Here is a 19,944-nt window from a genome sequence, read left to right as displayed (position 1 = left end):
TGGCTGCCAATTTGCTTCAGATGAAGAGATGCAAGCGTGCGTACAATTGTTGTTCCGTAGGAGACTGTAAACACATTTCCATGGAGGCACTGGCCGCCTTGTCTCACAGTAGGATGAATGTATCAGTAGTTATGATAATTGCTTTTGAAATAATAAATAGTTTATTTACTTTTTTTCCATCTGTCTCATTTGTGTTTGACTTCCCTAATACGGGGTGTTTGGAAATTCCCATTACAAACTTCTAGAACTTAAAGAGGGGAGTGAGTACATAATATTTTGAATAGGGACCGATGTGTGGAAACTTCAACCAACAACATTACAAAGCATCAAAGTTGTAGGCGCCTGTGCCTGTAGATGTATGTGTATACAGGATGATTCTGTGATGACGTCGCAAACTTTTTAGGATGGTGGAGAAGGATAAATGTGTCAATTATAGGTAAGGGTACCTGTATCCGAAACGAATGAGTTGAAAGTTATAAGTGAAAACTGTTCTGATACCTCTACAGTGGAATACATGTACTAGTACTGTTGTTACTAAGATTATATGATAGGCCACTTTCAGAGGTAATAGCATGCAGCAAAACAAGGAAAAAAAGTTACAAGTAAACATGTACTCTAAAAGCATACTTTAAGAAGTATGAGCACTTGTTCAGTAGAGGAGATGTGTTTCCCAGTAGCGAAGATGAACGAGTGCTCATAGCTCCTTAGGCATTTTAGAGACCATGTTTACTGGACTTTTTTCCTTGGTTTAGTCCATACTACCATGTCTGAAAATTGCCTACCCTGCAATCTCAGCATCAACATTATGTACCAGTACACGTCTTTCGCTGTCGGAGGTATCAGAGTGCTTTTTGCTTATAACTTTCAACTCATTCGTTTCTGGTACAGGTATCCTTACCTCAAATTGATACATTTATCATTCTCCGCCATCCTAAAAAGTTTGTGACACCATCACAGAATCATCCAGTATTGCTGATAGCTGTTGTACACCTATATCACTAGTCAGAAAGATATGTATTGATCATCACATTTGGTTCGCAATATTTTCCTAACATCAGCTAAATTAATTTACTAACACATGCAGTCCATTGCACAATGAAATTTAAATGGAAGCATAAACACACTGCTGCTGACATGTGATAGGTACTGTTAGGTGAATAAAGAGCCCACTGGAAAATATATTTACCTAAGATAATGTTAGTTTATAGGACAGATTGCAACCTTTGTAATTCATGTGTAGTCTTTCTTTTCATGTTGCTAGTGAGTGTGAGTAGCTCAAGTAAAATGACTTACACATATGTAAGGAAGGGATTTAAATTCACAAAGCAGCTGTTGCCTACCATTGTCGAAATGAACTTTTACGTATTCTCTGCTCAGTGCCATGTGCTGTAGAACCTCACAGAAATATTTAACTGTTTTGTTTACATGTACTTATTAAGAGAGACCATTCATTAATTTTTTATCAATGCCATACTCATTGTGGTAACATTTCTCTTTTTTATATGCATTTCACTGTATACATGTGGATGGGCTAAATTTTTCCATGTCCATAGAGTTCTGTAATACAGCCCCGTAAGTAGTGACTGCATGTAGTCTTCAACTACTGTAAGCTGTAGATCTGCTATGGTGATGGCTGTGAAGTGTTGAGATGCAGTATAATGTAAATTCTTCTGAATGGGAATTGTAGTTGCCAGGCAAAAATTATTTCAAGTTTTTTTGAAAAATTATTTTTATTGTTAGCCAGCATATTTAATTCATTGTGTAGAAAATGAGCATGCTGCAGCTTATCCAAGATCAGACTATTAAAATCTTCAAACTTTTTAACTATTATTGCTGATTTCACAGTTCCTGATGTACTTTTCTGCTCATAAAGCATGCCAAAAACCTGTAACTATTGTGATATCCCTTTTAATTGCATGCTAAGGCGGTGTATACATTATCAACTGTTAAATTGTATTACAGTGCTTGCTACTTTGGTAGGCAACCTACATTTGGTTCTGTGCATGCATCATCCCAAGTGCTGGGTACCTTAACAAAATAAGCGTAGACGAGGGGAAGTGGCAGTCACAGCAATGCTTATGTATTGCTTGTAGGTTGGCAACATGTGTTTTACATAACCATTGAGATGATTCTGTGGCATAACCAGAGAGAAGTGAGAACAGAGGCAATGAATTTCTAGTGCCGAAATTTAAACAACTGTCTAGTTTGCTGTTTTATGACTTGTTTGTGAGTTTCGAGAGAAATATTTTGTGATTATGGCAGTGAGTGTTACAAGCTTGACTGATTTATGTGATTTGGTTCTGCACGGCAGTGTCGTCCGTTGGTGCATGTCTCACAGATTAATTGCAGAGACATGAAAATGTATCAAATGTGGTGATGAAATGACCCTGAAAGAGTCAAAGGTTTGTGTAGATAGAATCATTTTGAGTAAATGGATCAGTGTTTTTTTTTTTAATTCAATCAAGGGAGTAAGTAGGTGGATCATTGTTTATCAATAAGTCACATGTTTATTAATATATCAAACATTGATCTACCTACCTTCTCTCATGATTTAATTAAAAAACTTTGATCTATCTGCCTCCTCACATGATTTTTAATTAAAAAACATTGATCCACTTTCACCGTGTGCTCGCACAGATTGATTGCATTGCAACACAACAGAGAAATATTTCACTGGTTTTCGAATATATCATGGGTTGTAACACTGTCCTTGGCTTGCAGAAACTAGCATAGTTGTAAATAGCTGCAACTCAAACAATGAGCAGTTAAATTTATAAACCTCATTTATGGAAATGTTTCACCCTTTCTTCCAAATGTATTACTTCGAAACACTGGGTGTCTGCCTGCTGTTCTCTCATTGGCTGTGTAACTTAAACAGCTAAGTCACCTTCTTTTGTTTCCACCATACCTAATACAAGCACTGACAACATTCCTCCGCGAAATGTGTAAGTACATCACTGGCTCTATTCTAGATGTTTACTCTTGGACACAGATAACTGTTCTTCAGTGTACAATAAAATTTATTCCATTGTTGTCTGCAGAAGCACTTAGTAAGAATTGTCAATGTCGAAGGTGTCTTCCTTCTCCGCCAACTCAAATAAGTGGACCTCTTTTGCTCTGTGGTTCACTATCATTCTCTCTGTCTCTTCATAAACTACCTTCTGATGTGATGTGTAATATAATACTATAATCCAGAGAGCTTATTAGCTCCTCCTGGCTCAAATCTAGGCAAAGAAACTCTTCTCTGAGAAACTTCAAGCCATTAGTATATCTGTGTGTGTGAAAAATATTAATATAGGTCATTATGTGAGTGAATTATCAAATGAATGTACTTTCAGCCTCCAAACACTCCAAAGCGTCTCCAGGATGATGATGAAGAAGAAGACTACGAAAATGAATTTGAAAGGCACCGTAAAATAAAAAAGGTATCGGTGTCGAAGAATAACCAAATTGAAATAGACAGGTCTGATAAACAAAAGAAAATACAGAAACCTCAGGAAATACTAAATCCTGATATCACTGAAGAAGAAAGGGAGAAAATATTGAAACTAGTGGAGACCGAAACAGTTGAGGTAAGTAATAAGTTGTATTAACAGTGTTAACTTACGTCAAACCTGATCAAATATTTAGGTTTAATGTTAAGTTCATAACTGTACTCAGATTAAAATTACTTTGTGATTGACGTTTCATCGAGTCAAGTGGTAGGGGCCTGCCAGCAGCCAATCGTAGTTCTTTCTCAAGCACCACGTACTCATTGTGTTGCCTGTTTTGTAATTACAAGCAGTGCCTAGTGAAGCTTTGTTGGCTGCACACTGGCAACACTGTCCCATCACCACCAAAATCTGTCAATTACAAGGAAACTTTAATGGAATTTAGGCTTACTGGCATGGCATCCCATATTGTGTTGATGTGCTAAGGGAGATCAGACTCACTTTTTATGTGGAGAATATTTTTTTGGAGTCTCATCCATCAGTGCACAGCTTATTCCAAGCAAATAACCTTTGTTAGCGTATCTCCTACTGTCCCTGCATGTGATAGAGTACCAGAAAATTGGTTTCTCAAATGAAAAATTGATATTGACTGGCAATCCCATATATAGTCTCAAAAACTATTTAATATCCAACATATGAAATGTAGAAGAAAAGGAGACATAAATAATAGTGAACTCTTAATGGTGGAAAGATATTTGACATTTTTTATACCATACTGTTCAAAGACAGAAATTATGAGTGAGAGAATATTGATAATTTCCGGATGCAGAGCAGCTTCACCAATCTTACACCAAAAGTGAGGAAGAAATTGTTGAACACATGATGTGAAATTAACGCACATACCTCAGATGAAGACTTTCACAGCAGGAATCTGAAACAGTAAATTGTGTGAAAGAACACGCAGCAGTCTGTCATGGAAACTGATTTTTCTGATAATACTGCAGGCAGCCTTCATAAGAAGGACTACTGGTGATACAACATGTCCTACTTGGAATCTGAATGTAGTAATGTGTCTAATGTGCAGAAAGTGTACCCAAAAGCAGCTTAATCAAAATATTTTACCTATTTAACTCTTGCTAAATTATGCATCTGTGGTGGTAATATCATTGTGCTCTGTATTTTGTGTTTTAGAAGGCCAGTGAATTTCACTTTAGAACTTATTTGTAAGTATCATTGTAATAGCTTTGTTTATGTAAGGAAATTGGTTTTATAGTGCTGTGATATGTGTCAGCCATTTTATTAAAGTTGAAAGATAAAATTCACCAACACATGGATGGTGTTGCTCTTGCCAGTAGTGAAGATATGTTTATGGAAACATTTGATGAGAAAACACTTCACTTCTTTCTATCCAAGTTGCTGACTACATTATATGGCTAACAATTTCATTGTTTGGTCAGTTTGAGAAGAACAACAATGCAGTTACTACCAGCAATTCAAGCACTAACATACCAGTTTGTTAAGAAACTTGCTGGCAGAGACTCGAAATCGGGACCCTTTGCCTTTTGCGAATGAGTGCTCTACCAACTGAGCTACCCAAGCACAACTCACGCCCCAGCCTCACAGCTGTACTTCCACCAGTACCTCGTCTCCTACCTTCCAGACTTCACAGGAGAGCTTCTGTGAAGTTTGGACAGTAGGAGACGAGGCAATGGTGGAAGTAGAGCTGTGAGAGTGGGGCATGAGTCGTGCTTGGGTATCTCTGTTGGTAGAGCACATGCCCACTAAAGGCAAAAGGTCGCGAGTTGGAGTCTCGGTCCGGCACACAGTTTTAATCTGCCAGGAAGTTTCATACCAGCACACACTCCATGCAGAATGAAAATTTCATTCTGGATACCAGTTTGTTATTTGGTAGAAATCTAGAAAAATATTGTGCTACCTTGGCTGGAAATGAAAGTATAGTGCATTGAAACAGATCGTAATATCAGTTCCCCCTAAGTTACAATCAGTAGTCTGGAAAAGTCCAGTATTGTTGCCGCAAACAAATGTAAGATACCTAAAATTGTCATTCGTTTGTAGAGAATAATGTATAGTAACATAAAAGTGTAAGTAAACTGTAATCTTTCAGTTGGAAATTAAACATATTGCCGTGGCTGTAGTTACCAGATGATAAAACATTTTTCATGTACTTTGGTAACTTGAAATTTTTGATAAGTTTCTCACATGTACTTATTAATATTTTGAGAATAGACTTCCTTCTTGGAGAAATACTTCTTTTTTAGAAAATATCCATTGCTGTGCCTGACTAAATATGTCACATGTCCCTCTGCCCAGTAGTTAAAAATGTAACTTTCCAAATTTCTTCTCTTTTTCAGGGAGAGCCTCTTGATGAAGCAACTCTAAAACGGATGATTCTGCTATTTGAAAAGAGAGCACTGAAAAATCAGGAAATGAGAATTAAATTTCCTGACATGCCAGAAAAGTATGATTGGTGTAACAGTACTTTTTCATATATTTTAATGTCCTTACAAAAACGCATTTTGTGCAATGTGTATAAAAAAATCAGCCACATAGAAGGGCAAAGAAACAGCACACTAGTACACTTAATATTGTTGTAGCTTTATGTCTGTTAAATTTCCATTTTTGTGGATACATTTTTAGGACATACTTGGATTGACGAGATGTTGAAATTCAGGTTAGTCATGTTTTGGGTTATTTACAGATTTATGGAATCTGAGGTAGAATTACACGAAACAATTCAAGAGCTGCATGCAATTGCTACTGTACCTGACTTATATCCTATCATGGTTGAACTGCAGGCTGTTCCCTCCATGCTTGAACTTCTAGCGCATGAGAATACTGACATGGCAGTGGCTGTGGTTGATTTACTTCAGGTATGTATGTACGTATATTTTGATATGTTTTCTGTTTATTTACTTTCAGTTGCCTTTGCTGTTCACTCATCACAAAATAATCCAGTCACAATATAGTTAAATAATAAAGCAAAGGAATAGTTTTGCTGCTACAGTTGAGTGTGATTTATACGTAACTCTGATCTGCATAATTCTTATTTATACATACATTTTTGTTGGTCCCAGCAAAATATAATGTAAAAACATGTTAATTAAACTGTATATATACATAATGCCGTTTAAAGTAATTCACTGTTACATGTAACAAATTCCACTGAAATAAATTGAGTGTTACATAACTAGTAAGTATTGTTGTTTGAAAAGAAGCCCTGTGATATTTTCCTTGATTTTGGTGATATATGGAAATACAGCGAGCAGGCAGTGCCCCAGAGACAAGGGACAAAGACACAGTTAACCAGAGTGAGCAACATGGAAACAAAGACACTCCTGGCACTGTTGTTTTCAATAAAAGAAAGGTGGATGCTAATCCATACATAACAACATCTGAAATTGCTTCAGATTTAAGAATTGCCTATACAACACTATGTACAGTCAGTAGCAGAAGAAATAGTATTTTGAGTGAAGTTTTAAAATTGGGTGCAAAATTGACAAAGCACAGCCGTCAACAAGAAGGGAGGTGCATAGATTTGGAAAAGGCACTGTTTAGATGGTTCCAACAAAAATGGGCTGCAGCTCTACTGGTCAGTGGTGACATGCTGAAAGTGAAGGTGGAAGATTTAGATAGAAGTATGAACATCACTGCTGATTTCAAGGCTTGATCAGGATGGTTACAAGGATTTAAAGATCATCATGGAGTCACAGGGAGAACAGTTTCTGGTGAATCGGAACCAGTGGACAATGTCACGGTGCAACACTGGATTGATGAAGTTCTGCATGGTATCTTAAGGGATTTTCAACTTCAAAACATCTACAACTGTGACAAGACCAATATATTCTACAGTCTGCTTCCTAGTAAAACATTAGCTGAAAGGGGTGACTCATGTTTTGTAGGGAGGAAGAGTAAAATTTGCATGACAGTTCTTCTTGCTATGAATGCAGATGGATCTGACAAACTTTCCTCACTTGTGATAGCAAAATCTAAGAATCAGAGGTGTTTCGTAAGTGTAAAGCTAAAACCCGTGAATATGAATCCAACAAAAATTCTTAGATGGCTATGATTTTATGGAAAAGTGGTTAAAAAAACTGGACATTAGAATGAGAAAGAAAAAAAAGAGGATAATTCTTCTTATGAATAGATGTGCAGCACATTCACCCCAAGTAGTTTTGCAAAATGATTGAGTGGAATTTTTCCCTCTAAACTGTAACAGTGTTCTACAGCTGCTTGATTTGGGCATTATTGCAAATTTTAAAGTGAATTATAGAAATAAACTGGTTCAACATTTGATAGCACTGACTGACACATGGAATGAAAATATGTCCATGAACTTATTACAATCCATGCAATGTATTTTGCCTGGCTGGCAGTGGTATCGTCCTCCACAATCAAACACTGTTTGTCTAAGGGTGGTGACTTACTTGAAGAGACAGCCACTAATGATGGTGGTGATGATGGTGAAGTCATGTCTGGTAAGACATGTCTGGTAATGAGGTAGCTCTACTAGAGGGTGCAGATTTTGACAGGTTGTACATTTTGATCATAATCTCACCATATGTGCGGAACTACAGAATGATGACATTATTGCTGATGTGTGCTTCAAGTGACAGAGGTGGAGATGGAGATGACGACTTGAACGAAGTGTCAAGTGTAGTCGATGTGTGCAGGCACTAAAGCAAGTTGTAGTGAAAAAGTTCTGAATTCATTAACAAGTTTGCAAACTGAGGTGTATATACTTAATGCATGAGAATTGAAACAAGCCAAATTATATGATTTCTTTAAAGCAGATATGATACAGTATCTAATTTCTCTAAAGCAGGACCAAATAATATTTTTTCTTTTAATACTGCACTCTATTTTCATCCTTGGTAAAGTTTAAACATGTAAGCCCAGTGTACGTTTTGTCTTTTTCCTTCTTTTTTTCATGAAAAATATGATTCGTAACTCCAGCATCTCGGGCTGGAATGCAACATCATGTGGGGTGCAAACAGCAGTCTGGATAGGGTGGGAAAGGGGAAGGGATAGTAGTGTATGGGTGGGGAGAGAGACGAATGCTGTCTAGTGGAGTGTGCAGGGACTAGACTGCCAACAGGCGCAGCCTCAGGAGGTTAGGGCAGGGAGGTGGGGAAAAAGAAGGACCAAAAAAGGAAAGGAGTGGAAGAAAGACAGGTGGATGCATTGGTTGAGGGCTGCAAATAAACAGGGTGGGAGATGAGAATGGGAAGGAGATGATAGGACAGATGAGGTGGAAATTGTTGTGTAGATTTCAATGTCTGCTTCACTAACCGATATTTCTCTCCACCACTAGTTTTTCTGAACTGTGCAGATGAGAGTTATCATTACAACACATTCTCCGCTCACATAATTATCCCAGCCTCAACCTACGGTGACATACTGTTCCCCCCCAACCTGACATACTTTAGCATTTTATTTTCCACTCCAGCACATGCCACATCAATCTTTGATCCTTGTCACCCACATTTTTTACATTTTTCACATATTTGTGCATATTTTTATGTGGTTTCATGCGGTTTTACATGTTTGTGTGGTTTTTTTTTACGTATCTGTGCATATTTTTGTGTATCTGTGTGTCTTTATGTATTTTACGCATCTTTATCCCATTTCTGCATCATTCCTGTTTCCTTTACACCATTCCTGCTACAAGGGACCCTTGCTCCATCTTTCTGCACCATTTCAGGAAAGTATCCTTTTCCCTGTCTAAAACCCAAGTCCCAGATCCTGTTTCTCAAATGCTGTCTGAACCATGAATCCCCCAGATGGCCTAACTGTAAAGATTCCTTTCACTGGGTCCCACCCCTCCTTTCAAAATGAACTACACCTTTTCAAATTCTGCCAGTACCTGGCCCTCACAAACTTGGTACTGCAAAAACACATCTTCATGGTACAGGCATTCAACCATCTCTGTTCCCTCCGCAAGGTACTACTACTGTGCAATCCGTACTCCATACATCACATCTCTGAAATTGAATCTCTTGCACTTCAGCACCTGGAGGAGCATTCCAGACACCATCTCCATAAGTTATCCAACCTGCTGACATCCTACTGCCAGTTCAAGGGACCACTCTACAACCCTATCATATCCACAGTGTTTCTCCTCGTCCACCCTGCCTAGCTGACACATCCCCTAAAACTCCCTGCCAACCCTCCACCAAATCCAGACCCAAAACATTTCCTTAAGGCTGTTGTTAACCTTTCCGCCACAGCCCCCAGTTTCACAGAAGTTTCGATCCTATCCAAAGGCCTCACCTGTAGTCTTACACCCAAATTTAACAATTCCGGACTTGTCAAAGACTTACTCTCCTTCTCCTGATTCGTGCAATGGAAGCACTTTTTTGCCACCAATCCCTCCAGCCAAAACCTAATTCCAAAATTGAACCCTGCCTCTTCCATTACATACCACCATCCAATCATGATCCCGCCCCCTACCACCTAACCACCCACTGGTCACCTTCCAGGAATTCCTTACCTCCAACTTGGCCTCACCATCCTTCCCAAGGTCCCTTCCTCAAAACACCAACCTTTCAGTAGAAGAAAGAACAGCTATACACAACCTCAAAACAAATCCTGACATAATCAGCCTGACTACCTGGCAGAAGGCCTTCACCAATCATCTTACTCCTCCACCCATAAACTATGCAGAGTGATTCCATCCCAAAAGTCCAACACAACTTCCAATCCCTGCTTAAGGCCTTAGGCCCTTCCCAGAACATCTCCCCTGAATCCATTTTTCTCCTCACCTCTATGACACTGCGCACACACACCTTCTACATGCTCCCCAAAATCCACAAACTCAACAATCCTGGATGCCCCATTGTGGCTGGTTGTTGTGGCCCCACTGAAAGAAAACAGCCCTCTTTGACCAACACCTCCAACCAGTTTTCCGTAATCTAGCCTCCCACGTCAAAGACACCAACAACTTCCTTCCCCTTTACCTCCTGGATGCCTACTCAACACAGTTGATGCCACCTCCCTGTACATCAGCATCCCTCATGCCCATGGTTTTACTGCTATTGAACACTACCTTTTCCAGTGTCCTTCAGACTCCAAATCCACTACCTCATTCTTCATGCGCCTTACTAAATTTATCCTAACCCACAATTATTTCTCATTTGAAGGGAAGGTATATAAACAAATTAAAGGCGCAGAGATGGGCATCTGCATGGTACTTTCCTATGCCAATGTTTTTGGGCCATGGAGAGGAGACCTTCCTAGCCTCCCAAAACACCAAACCCCTAGTCTGGTTCATGTTCATTGATGATATTTTCATGATCTACCGTTACCTCCTTCCTAGATGTTGACCTCCCTCCATCTGATGGCTCCATCCGCACCTCTGTCCACATTAAACCCACCAACCCTCAACAGTACCTGCATTTTGACAGCTCTCATACCTTTCAAACCAAAAAATCCCTCTCATATAGCCTGGATACCCAGGGACGATGTATCTGCAGTGACAAAAACTCCTTGCTCAGTATGCTGAGGGCCTCACCAAGGCCTTCACAGACAAGCACTATCCCCCACACCTAGTCCGCAAACAGATATCCTGTGTCATTTCCCCACACGTCCCCAATCCTCCTACCACCCCAAAGAACCAGCCACAAAAGAATGTCCTATTCATCACCCAGTACCACCTTGGATTGGAACAAATGAACCACATCCTTCGCCAGGGTTTTGATTACCTATCATAATGCCCTGAAATGAGGGAAATCCTGCCCTACATACTTCCCATCCTTCCTAATGTGGTTATATCACCCACCCAACCACCGTAACATCCTAGTTCATCCCTATGCCACTCCCAATCCCAACTCCTTGCCACAAGGGTCATATCCTTGTGTGAGACCCAGGTGCAAAACCTGCCCAATCCACACTCCCAGCACTTCCTATTCCAGTCCTGTCGCAGGTTTATCCTACCCCATCAGGGGCTGGGCCACCTGTGAAAGCAGCTATGTTATTTACTGCCTCTGCTGCAATCATTGTACAGCTTTTTATATTGATATGATTACCAACCAGCAGTCCACCAGGATGAACGGCCACCGCTAAACTGTGTCCAAGAGCAAAGAAGACCACCCTGTGGCAGAACATGCAGCTGAACATATAACGCACTTGATTTAAATGGTTGCTTCACTACCCAAGCCTTCTGGATCCTTCCGTCCACCACCACCTTTTCTGAACTGCGCAGATGTGAGTTATCCTTACAACACATTCTCCACTCCTTTAATTATCCCGGCCTCAACTTACAGTAACATACTGCCCCCACACCATTTACCCAACAGTTTCCACCCCCTCTGTCTTATCATTTTCTGCCCATTCTCATCTCCAAGCCTGTTTATTTGCAGCCCTCTGCCAATTCATCCTCTCGTCTTTCCCTGCTCCTCTCCTTTTTTGCTCCTTTTGTCCCCATCTTCCTGCCCCACGACTTCCTGAGGCCACACCTTTTGGTAGTCTAGTCCCTGCACACTCCACCAGACAGCATTCACCTCTCCCCCACGGATACACTACTACCCCTTCCCTTCCCCACCCCGTCGAGATTGCTGCTTGCATCCCACGTGACATTGCATTCCGGCCCGAGATACTGAAGTTGGCAGTCATGTGTGCATGAGGTGTGTGTGTGTGTGTGTGTGTGTGTGTGTGTGAGAGAGAGAGAGAGAGAGAGAGAGAGAGAGAGAGAGAGAGACCTATGTGTGAGTGTCTTATAATTGTGCCTGTCTGTAACTCGATGTGTCTTTTTCGGTAAGTAGCAATCTGTCTTTTCCTAAATTGTTGATATTCCTGCCTGGAGTTTCCATTGTTTGAGTTACAAGTAATCTTTCCTCTCTGCCTTGATGTGCATATAAATTGGGTTCAACTTTATTGCGAATTTTCAGTTAAATGTGTGTTGTGTTACTACCAACACTGATTATCTGCCATTGAATATGTGCTGCACATGAAGAATTTTTATTTGAATTTGTATTTTGTGACAGCTTTAACAGGATTTAAACTAGAGGGGGGGATTCAATTAGCTACATGCAAATTTTTCCCTTTTTTTCTCTTGGGGAATGATGTCACTTGCAACACCTGGCACTCACACTAGTATGTAGAAGGCTGTTGTGAGTTGGTGAACATAATCATTTCCACTTTACATTTCTTCTATTCAATGAGCTATTAGTAAACATGCTCTGAGTGTGCTTAAGTGAAGCCAGGCTGTGCTATTGTAGGCAGGAATGCTTAAAATCATAACATAATGCAAGATAACAACAAATTTATCTGTCTAAATGCTGTAGGAACAACACTGTGAATGTCAAGAGTGTCTATTACGTGCTGTCTTTGTGTCTGAGATTCTGATTTTGTTAGAGAGTTGCATTTGAAACTGCTTAGTGTACTCTGTAAATCAGTGTCTAAGGCTTAAGCATCCCAGTTTGTAATATGCCTTGTGGTAGTGCAAGTGACAGCATACTGGGTGCAACAGAATAAAGAAATGAACATTACAGCAAACATGAAATCCACAGAAGCAGCCTAAAGACCTTGGAAAAAATTCCGCCTTGGAAGCAGAAATTGACAAGTCTACATTTATTGTTTGTTGTTCTTTGAATTTAGAGGCAATATTAAGAAGAAATAATGCTCATCTGAGAAATGAGTGTGGAATTGTGGGCATATAATAAAAATCTTTTGAAGTTAGTTTTCACTAACAAAAGATATCTGCACACCGAGCAAAGCACTAAAATTGCACTTGTGTGATGAAATTGATTGAATACTGGGCAAAAAATTTTCACCCATTCAAATCACATACGAGGGCTGTTCAGTGAAGAATGATCATAATTTTTTTTGACGACATACATTTACGTATGCTCATAATTTTGATGGTCCTTCTCAAAGTAGTCTCCTATGAATGCAGTGCACTTGTCCCAGCATTTATACCAGTCTTCAAATACATGCTGGAAACCAGTTTTTGAGAGGCCCTTCAAAATTGCCTCCGCTGCCCTCATCATTGCACCGAAAAGATAATATGTAATCTTTCTTAGTGTTATTCCTGCTAGTTATTTATTTCCACTCAGGTAGTCTGAATCTATGGTTTTCACTAACAATTATAACAAAGCTTATCATTCGCACACCAAAGCAACCATATAAACAAACAGTGATTGGCATTTACACTTTGAGTTTATTCGACTCGGCTCGTATAGCCCTATCCCCTTTTATCTGCAGAAAAGTTTTGTATGTCTTGATGCAACAGGGATTCCCCTGGCAGAGACATCATGTACACTATGCACGCATTCAAAAATCAACTAACAATGTGTTCAAAAATGTTTGAAAACCAACAGGGATGTGTCTCAAAATCATATAGATAATCAATAGACCATTGTGCGCTGGGTACTAGGCGCTTCATGAAACAAGGTTTTTTTCTTCAAGAATATGAGTTTGGCACCCTCTGAAATTGCAGCCTGGGGCAGATGCACCATTTTTACCCCCCTTAGATATCGCAAATAGTGTATCACAGAATAGTGAGTCACAACAATAGACATTAGTTGGTGAATGATGCAACCAGCCACAAATACTTTTTAAATGTTTATTTTAGTGCCATAATTGGTTTTGGATTACCATACTCATCTTCAAATGGCTAATAGTTTTTGTTACATAGATGTTTTGATCAACAGCATGTCGTCTGCTCCACACTGCACAAGAATATTTGAGTATTTAGTGCCACTTTATAAATAGTTAAGTTTACTTACATACATTCCAGTAGATGGTGATTTGTTTTGTTGTGGTATGTGTGGTTTTCTAGCTTAATGTATGTTCTTGAATTCCACCATAGCACACACATTGTAAATAAATCACTGTGACACACTTCGTAATATTCTTAAAATGCGTATTGAGCTTTGCATGTGCATTATACACCTGATTTTTTTTCTCTACAATGCAAAGATTATAATTAAGCAAAGATATGAAGATACCAGTCATTAAATATTGACCAAGGATGTAAACAGAGCAAGACATGATAAGACAGAAAAATATTTGCACCTAAAGCATTAACTTATTATTAAAAGACACCAGCCAACTGCATATTATAAAGTAGACTTATATGTACATAAATTAAATATACAAATATTTGATTACCATTGTGGTCTGTTAGTTAATTGGAGGAAATATAAAGTAAAAAGTTGGAGTGTGGGATGAAAGCAACACATTTGTTCAGCATGGTAGTTTAAACTGCAGTGGCGTTACTGTTAGGGGTGCAGTTTGTATTTGATTTCTGTGAACAGCGCAAGGAAGTTATTTAGAACATGTTTATTTGGTAGCTTCGGCTGTTTATTTAGAATGTATTGGGATGAGCTGAGGGTGTGAATATATATTCCTAATTCCTCCAACAGGTCCATTTCATGTCCATGTTAAACCGTACAAATAAATTTTCCTTCAATCCATCTGTCAAGAAGAAAGAAATAAATGTTATCAAAACTGTAACTAAAAATAATGCACCAATAACTGACCGCCTATACAATAAAATTGAAGATAGATGATCACCTGCAGTAAATTCACAATTACCAGGAGAAAAGGAATGATTTGCATGCATTCCCTTCCCAGGCACAATCTCATACTGGGTTATCAATCTTTTCAAAAGGACAGGAGTTCAAATAAGTTTCCACACCAATAATACTGTGCAACATAACATCACCCACAGTACCAAAACCACCAGCATAGGCGTACAAAAATCAGTAGTTTACTAGATAATTTGAGACGACAGCCCCAGCTTTTATCTCAGGCAGACGAGGAGTAGCTTCAGTATAAGGTATCGAGAACATATGGATGCCTTTAGACTAAAAAGTTTAAATAAATCCACAGTAGCCCCTCTCATGAACCAACATGGACACACTGTCTCTAACATTCTGTGTAACGAAATATACACTGAAGCACCAAAGAAACTGCTATAGACATGCATATTCAAATACAGATTTCTAAACAGGCAGAATATGGTGCTGCGGTCAGCAACGTCTATATTAGACAACAAGTGTCAGGCGTATTTGTTAGATTGGTTATTGCTGCTACAATGGCAGGTTATCAAGACTTAAGTGAGTTTGAATGTGGTGTTATAGTCAGCAATGAGCGATGGGACGCAATATCTGTGAGGTAGCAACGAATTGGCGAGTTTCCTGTACGACCATTTCATGAGCATACGTCAAATCTCAGACATCGCTGTGGCCCAAAAAAGATCCTGCAAGAACGGGACCAATGACAACTGAGGAGAATCGTTCAACATGACAGAAGTGCAACCCCTCTGCAAATTGCTGCAGATTTCAATGCTGGGTCATCAACAAGTGTCGTTGCGCAAACCATCTACGAAACATCATCAGTAGAGCTGAAGGCCCACTTGTGTACCCCTGATGACTGCACGACACAAAGCTTTGCACCTCGCCTGGGCCTGTCAACACCGACATTGAACTGTTGATGACTGAAAACAAATTGCCTGGTTGGACAAGTCTTGTTTCAAATTGTATCGAGCAGATGGAGTGTACGGGTATGGAGACAACCTGATAAATCCATGGGACCTGCATCTCAGCAGGGGACTGTTCAAGCTGATGGAGGCTCTGTAATAGTGTGGAGCATGTGCAGTGGGAGTGATATGGAACCCCTGATATGGCTAGAAACGACTCTGGAAGGTGACACATACGTAAGCATCCTGTCTGATCTCCTGCGACACCCCACACATCCAGAATTGCTACAGAGTGACTCCAGGAACATTCTTCTGAGTTTAAACACTCCCACTGGCTGTCAAACTCCCCAGACATGAACATTATTGAGCATATCTGGGATGGCTTGCAACGTGCTCAGAAGAGATATCCACCCCCTCGTACTCTTACGGATTTATGGTGCCAGTTGTGTCCAGAACTACTTCCGACATTAGTCGAGTCTATGCCACATCTTGTTGCGGCACTTCTGCATGCTTGCGGGGGCCGTATATGATACTGAAGGCAGGTGTACCAGTTTCTTTGGCTCTTCAGTGTATTAGCTACCTGCAGATGGGTATGGTAACCTGAAACCAGTTACGGTACTAAGATAAAATATTTCAAAAATATATGTGGCTAGTTCCATCATTCACCAACTGTACTAACAGCCATGGATAAAATAACAATAGATGTGCTTTATAAATCTCACTGACACTTTGCTGTGTGCATTAATAAAAAAAATAATGTTCTGTCAATGTAAATTGCTTTGCATCTCTACTTTTCTTGAAAGTGTCTGATATTCAGTAGTCTTTTGATTTATTTATTTAATTTATCTTTACTAACCGAAGCATAACCTCAGAATGAATAAGGATTCTCAAGATAACACAGTGCAGATCAGTAGCTCAAATATATATAACACCCGGAATACAAGACATGCTTTGTCAGGATAGTACAGTGGCCTATGAGGATGTGTAGATGGTGGCCATGGCCTTTATTAAGGAACCATACCAGCATTTACCTAAGTAATTTAGAAAACCATGGAAAACCCAAATTAGGCTAGCCAGACACAGAGCAACTCCATCCCCCCGAAAAAGAAGTCTGCACTGCCTCATTCAGTTGGCCTGTACAATTTTCATTGACTTGCACACAATTTGTTTCAGGTAACTCGTAATCAACTTCAGTCTGTTCAGAAAGCTGATGCCATGCCCACATATACCGTATATACCAGAGTGTAAGACGACTCTTAATATAAGACAACCTCCCTTTTTTTGAAAGATGCTCTTTGAGAAAAATTTATTTTTAGCATGACAAGAACGTTATACCTATCCTAAACATGCCATTTATATATTGTGTACGTTTTGATAATACTGGGAGAAATAAACAACAATAATAACAATAACAATAATAATCATCGTCGTCATCCTAACAGTACAGCTGTGAAATTTATATCTTCAGTATCACAAATATTTGCCTGTTTGTTTCAAATATGTTGCTATTTCTGCGGTCATTATGGTGGAACCTGAGAACACAGCTGATTTCTTTTTTCCAAATACGTGCCATATTTCATTTCTGTACTGACATGAGAATGTTACAGTGTCTCTTGCTCCCAGATGTATTGCATGCCTGCCACACACTCATTGGTTGTGTAGAAGAGGCAGCTGACACATTCCCACTCATTCCTGTCAGACGTCATGGCGACAACAACATCGCGCATTACGGCAAGAAATATGTAACTATGCCATTGGCCCGTATCCAGATGATTACTGTCTCCTGCATAAATGAATACTACTGTTGAGTATTTGTCCAGTTTTAAAGTCAGTTTGATTCAGACTACAAATGAATCCAGGAAGACTGCAGTTTAAATGTGGCAGATGTTAATAAAAAGCCAAAGTATGTGGTATAATTTCCATGATTGGCAACACAATGAAATTTGCTGCTTGCTTCCCTCCCCCACCGTTGTCCTAGCTCTCAGCCAAGCTGGTGTCACTGTTCCCCCCTAAGCCTTCCATAGTATGGAGCATGAGAAAATGTGAAAAACAGACTGCTTCTAGTGTGCAGGTCATATGTAACAACACCAACTAATACATAAATAAAAGCTTGCAATTATGTTTCAGTCCCATTCTGGAACTTTTGCTCGTCCCACGATCTAGTGGCATCTGTTGGTCCCATCTTTATGATGGGTGTTGCCACTGTACTTTATTCTCGCAATAACAGTTACGGTCAGCTTAAAATGATTTATCTTTGTTAGCCATTTCATTCTGCAGTGATTTGCCTTCTTGTTTCTGCTGAATGTCTCCATCTTGTACTAATGCTGATTAAAAGCTGGTAACGTTTTTTTCCGGTATCCTTGTACTTGAACTGTGTCCGAATTTCTCATTTGGAATTCACGTAGTGAATCATTGCAGTTTCTCATAACCAAGTAAAGTCTTGTTTCTGAATCAACTAAGGTTTTTGAAGACAATGTTTCTGTTTTAGAATGTCACCTTTACTTAAAAAGTGGCATTAATGTTTGTATATGGTATCCATACATGTATGAGAATGTTTATTGCAAAGCTGTTCAAATACAGCAAAAGTTTGTCAGATGATAGAATGTAAGGCCATTTCTTCCTGTGTTTTGCAGAATTGTCAAATTTTATTCAAACCAATTGGCTGTTGTAGTTCTTGCTTATTTCTTGCATTAGTGCTGCTCGAGTCCATGTCACATGATTTTTCAAGCAATTTTGATGTTGTATCAAGCACTTCAGCATACTTCAGCATTTTGGGAAATCTCGAGCCTGTTGGAATGCGAGTATCGTTTGCTGAGCCTTGCCCTTCCAAATTCTTCATAATAAATCTGCATGTGACCTCAATAGCTAAAGCTTGATCTCTAAATGTAAGATGGCTCCTACAGATGTAAGATTACCTCTATATACTCTACTAGAGATGTTGACCTCAGCAGCAATACTTTAGTCTGCAGATATAAGATGACCCTGTATTTTTTGAATGACATATTTGGGAAAAAGACATTGTCTTACAGTCAGTAAATATGGTATTGAACAATGCTTCTCAGTCCATCTGCACAACTGTGTCCGTGTCCCTCCAGGATGAGTAAGATATTGAACTCATGCATTTTGCATTTTGACATATGGTTTCCACGTGAAAGCTGTAAACCATAATCAGGTATTGAAATGCGACATGGTGTTGTAGTTATCCACTTTCATTGTTACCCAGTACTCTGAGTCCTCTAAGTAATCTTTAATTCTGTACTATGCTTTACCTGTGAAGAATGTTTTAGCTGGCTTTCTAAACAGGTATATTGTAGTAATCTTTTTCATTTCCTTTGGCAATTTATTATACAGTTTCATTCTCTGATATACAAGCACTGTTAAACAATCATCATTTTAATGCACGTGTCCCAGCATTTCTGCTAGTCTGCAAAGACATGCTGAAACCATTAGAAGCAGCATTCACTTCTGCTTCTAATGAAGAAAAACGCCCCCATAAAAGTATTTCCTCAGGTTAGGGAATGGAAAAAAGTCACACAGAGATAAATCTGTGCTATAAGAAGGGTGAGGGATGCAGTTCACATTGATGTCTGCTAGACATTCAGTATCAATATTTGCAGTATGTAACCATGCTTAACTTGGTGCAGCATCCAGCCTGTTTCACGTTTATGTGGTCTTTTGCACCTGATACGAACTTCCGAAGTTTCCTGGACATTCTTGTAATCAGTTTTTGATAAACCATTTTGTGAATATCAAGAAGTGAAGTGAGCCTAACTTTTCCAGAGAAGCAACCAATTTTGGTTTTTTGAGATCGGTGAGGAAGGAGATTCCCACTCTGAGCTTTGGCAGTTGCTCTCTAGATAAAAATGATGTAGCCAAAGTTCATCAGCAGTGAAACTGCACATAGGCCTGCACATGAATTTCCTTTTATTTAGGAATCAGCAGTCTTGGAACCAAGTGTGCACGAAATGTCTCATGTAAATCTCCTGTCACCAACTTTTGGGTGGCACCCAAAGAAATGTACAGTATTTTAGAAAGTGTTACTAAGCTTGTTTGTCAAACCTCTCTCACAGT

General features: G+C 39.3%; 1 protein-coding gene across 1 annotated transcript in view; it reads left to right on the top strand.

The window, feature by feature from the left end:
* Positions 1-19,944, top strand: part of LOC126162733 (beta-catenin-like protein 1) — a 97,517-nt gene that overhangs the window by 16,649 nt on the left and 60,924 nt on the right. Inside the window, exons 2-4 of the mRNA XM_049919397.1 lie at positions 3,339-3,572; positions 5,804-5,910; positions 6,151-6,322. Coding sequence (XP_049775354.1) covers positions 3,339-3,572; positions 5,804-5,910; positions 6,151-6,322 — 513 coding nt within the window. The remainder of the gene's footprint in view (positions 1-3,338; positions 3,573-5,803; positions 5,911-6,150; positions 6,323-19,944) is intronic.

Source organism: Schistocerca cancellata, chromosome 2 (assembly GCF_023864275.1).
Source record: "Schistocerca cancellata isolate TAMUIC-IGC-003103 chromosome 2, iqSchCanc2.1, whole genome shotgun sequence".
NCBI classification, from domain to species: Eukaryota; Metazoa; Arthropoda; class Insecta; order Orthoptera; family Acrididae; genus Schistocerca; species Schistocerca cancellata.
The sequence above is the reverse complement of the archived record's forward strand: the minus strand, read 5'-3'. Positions and strand labels throughout refer to the sequence as shown.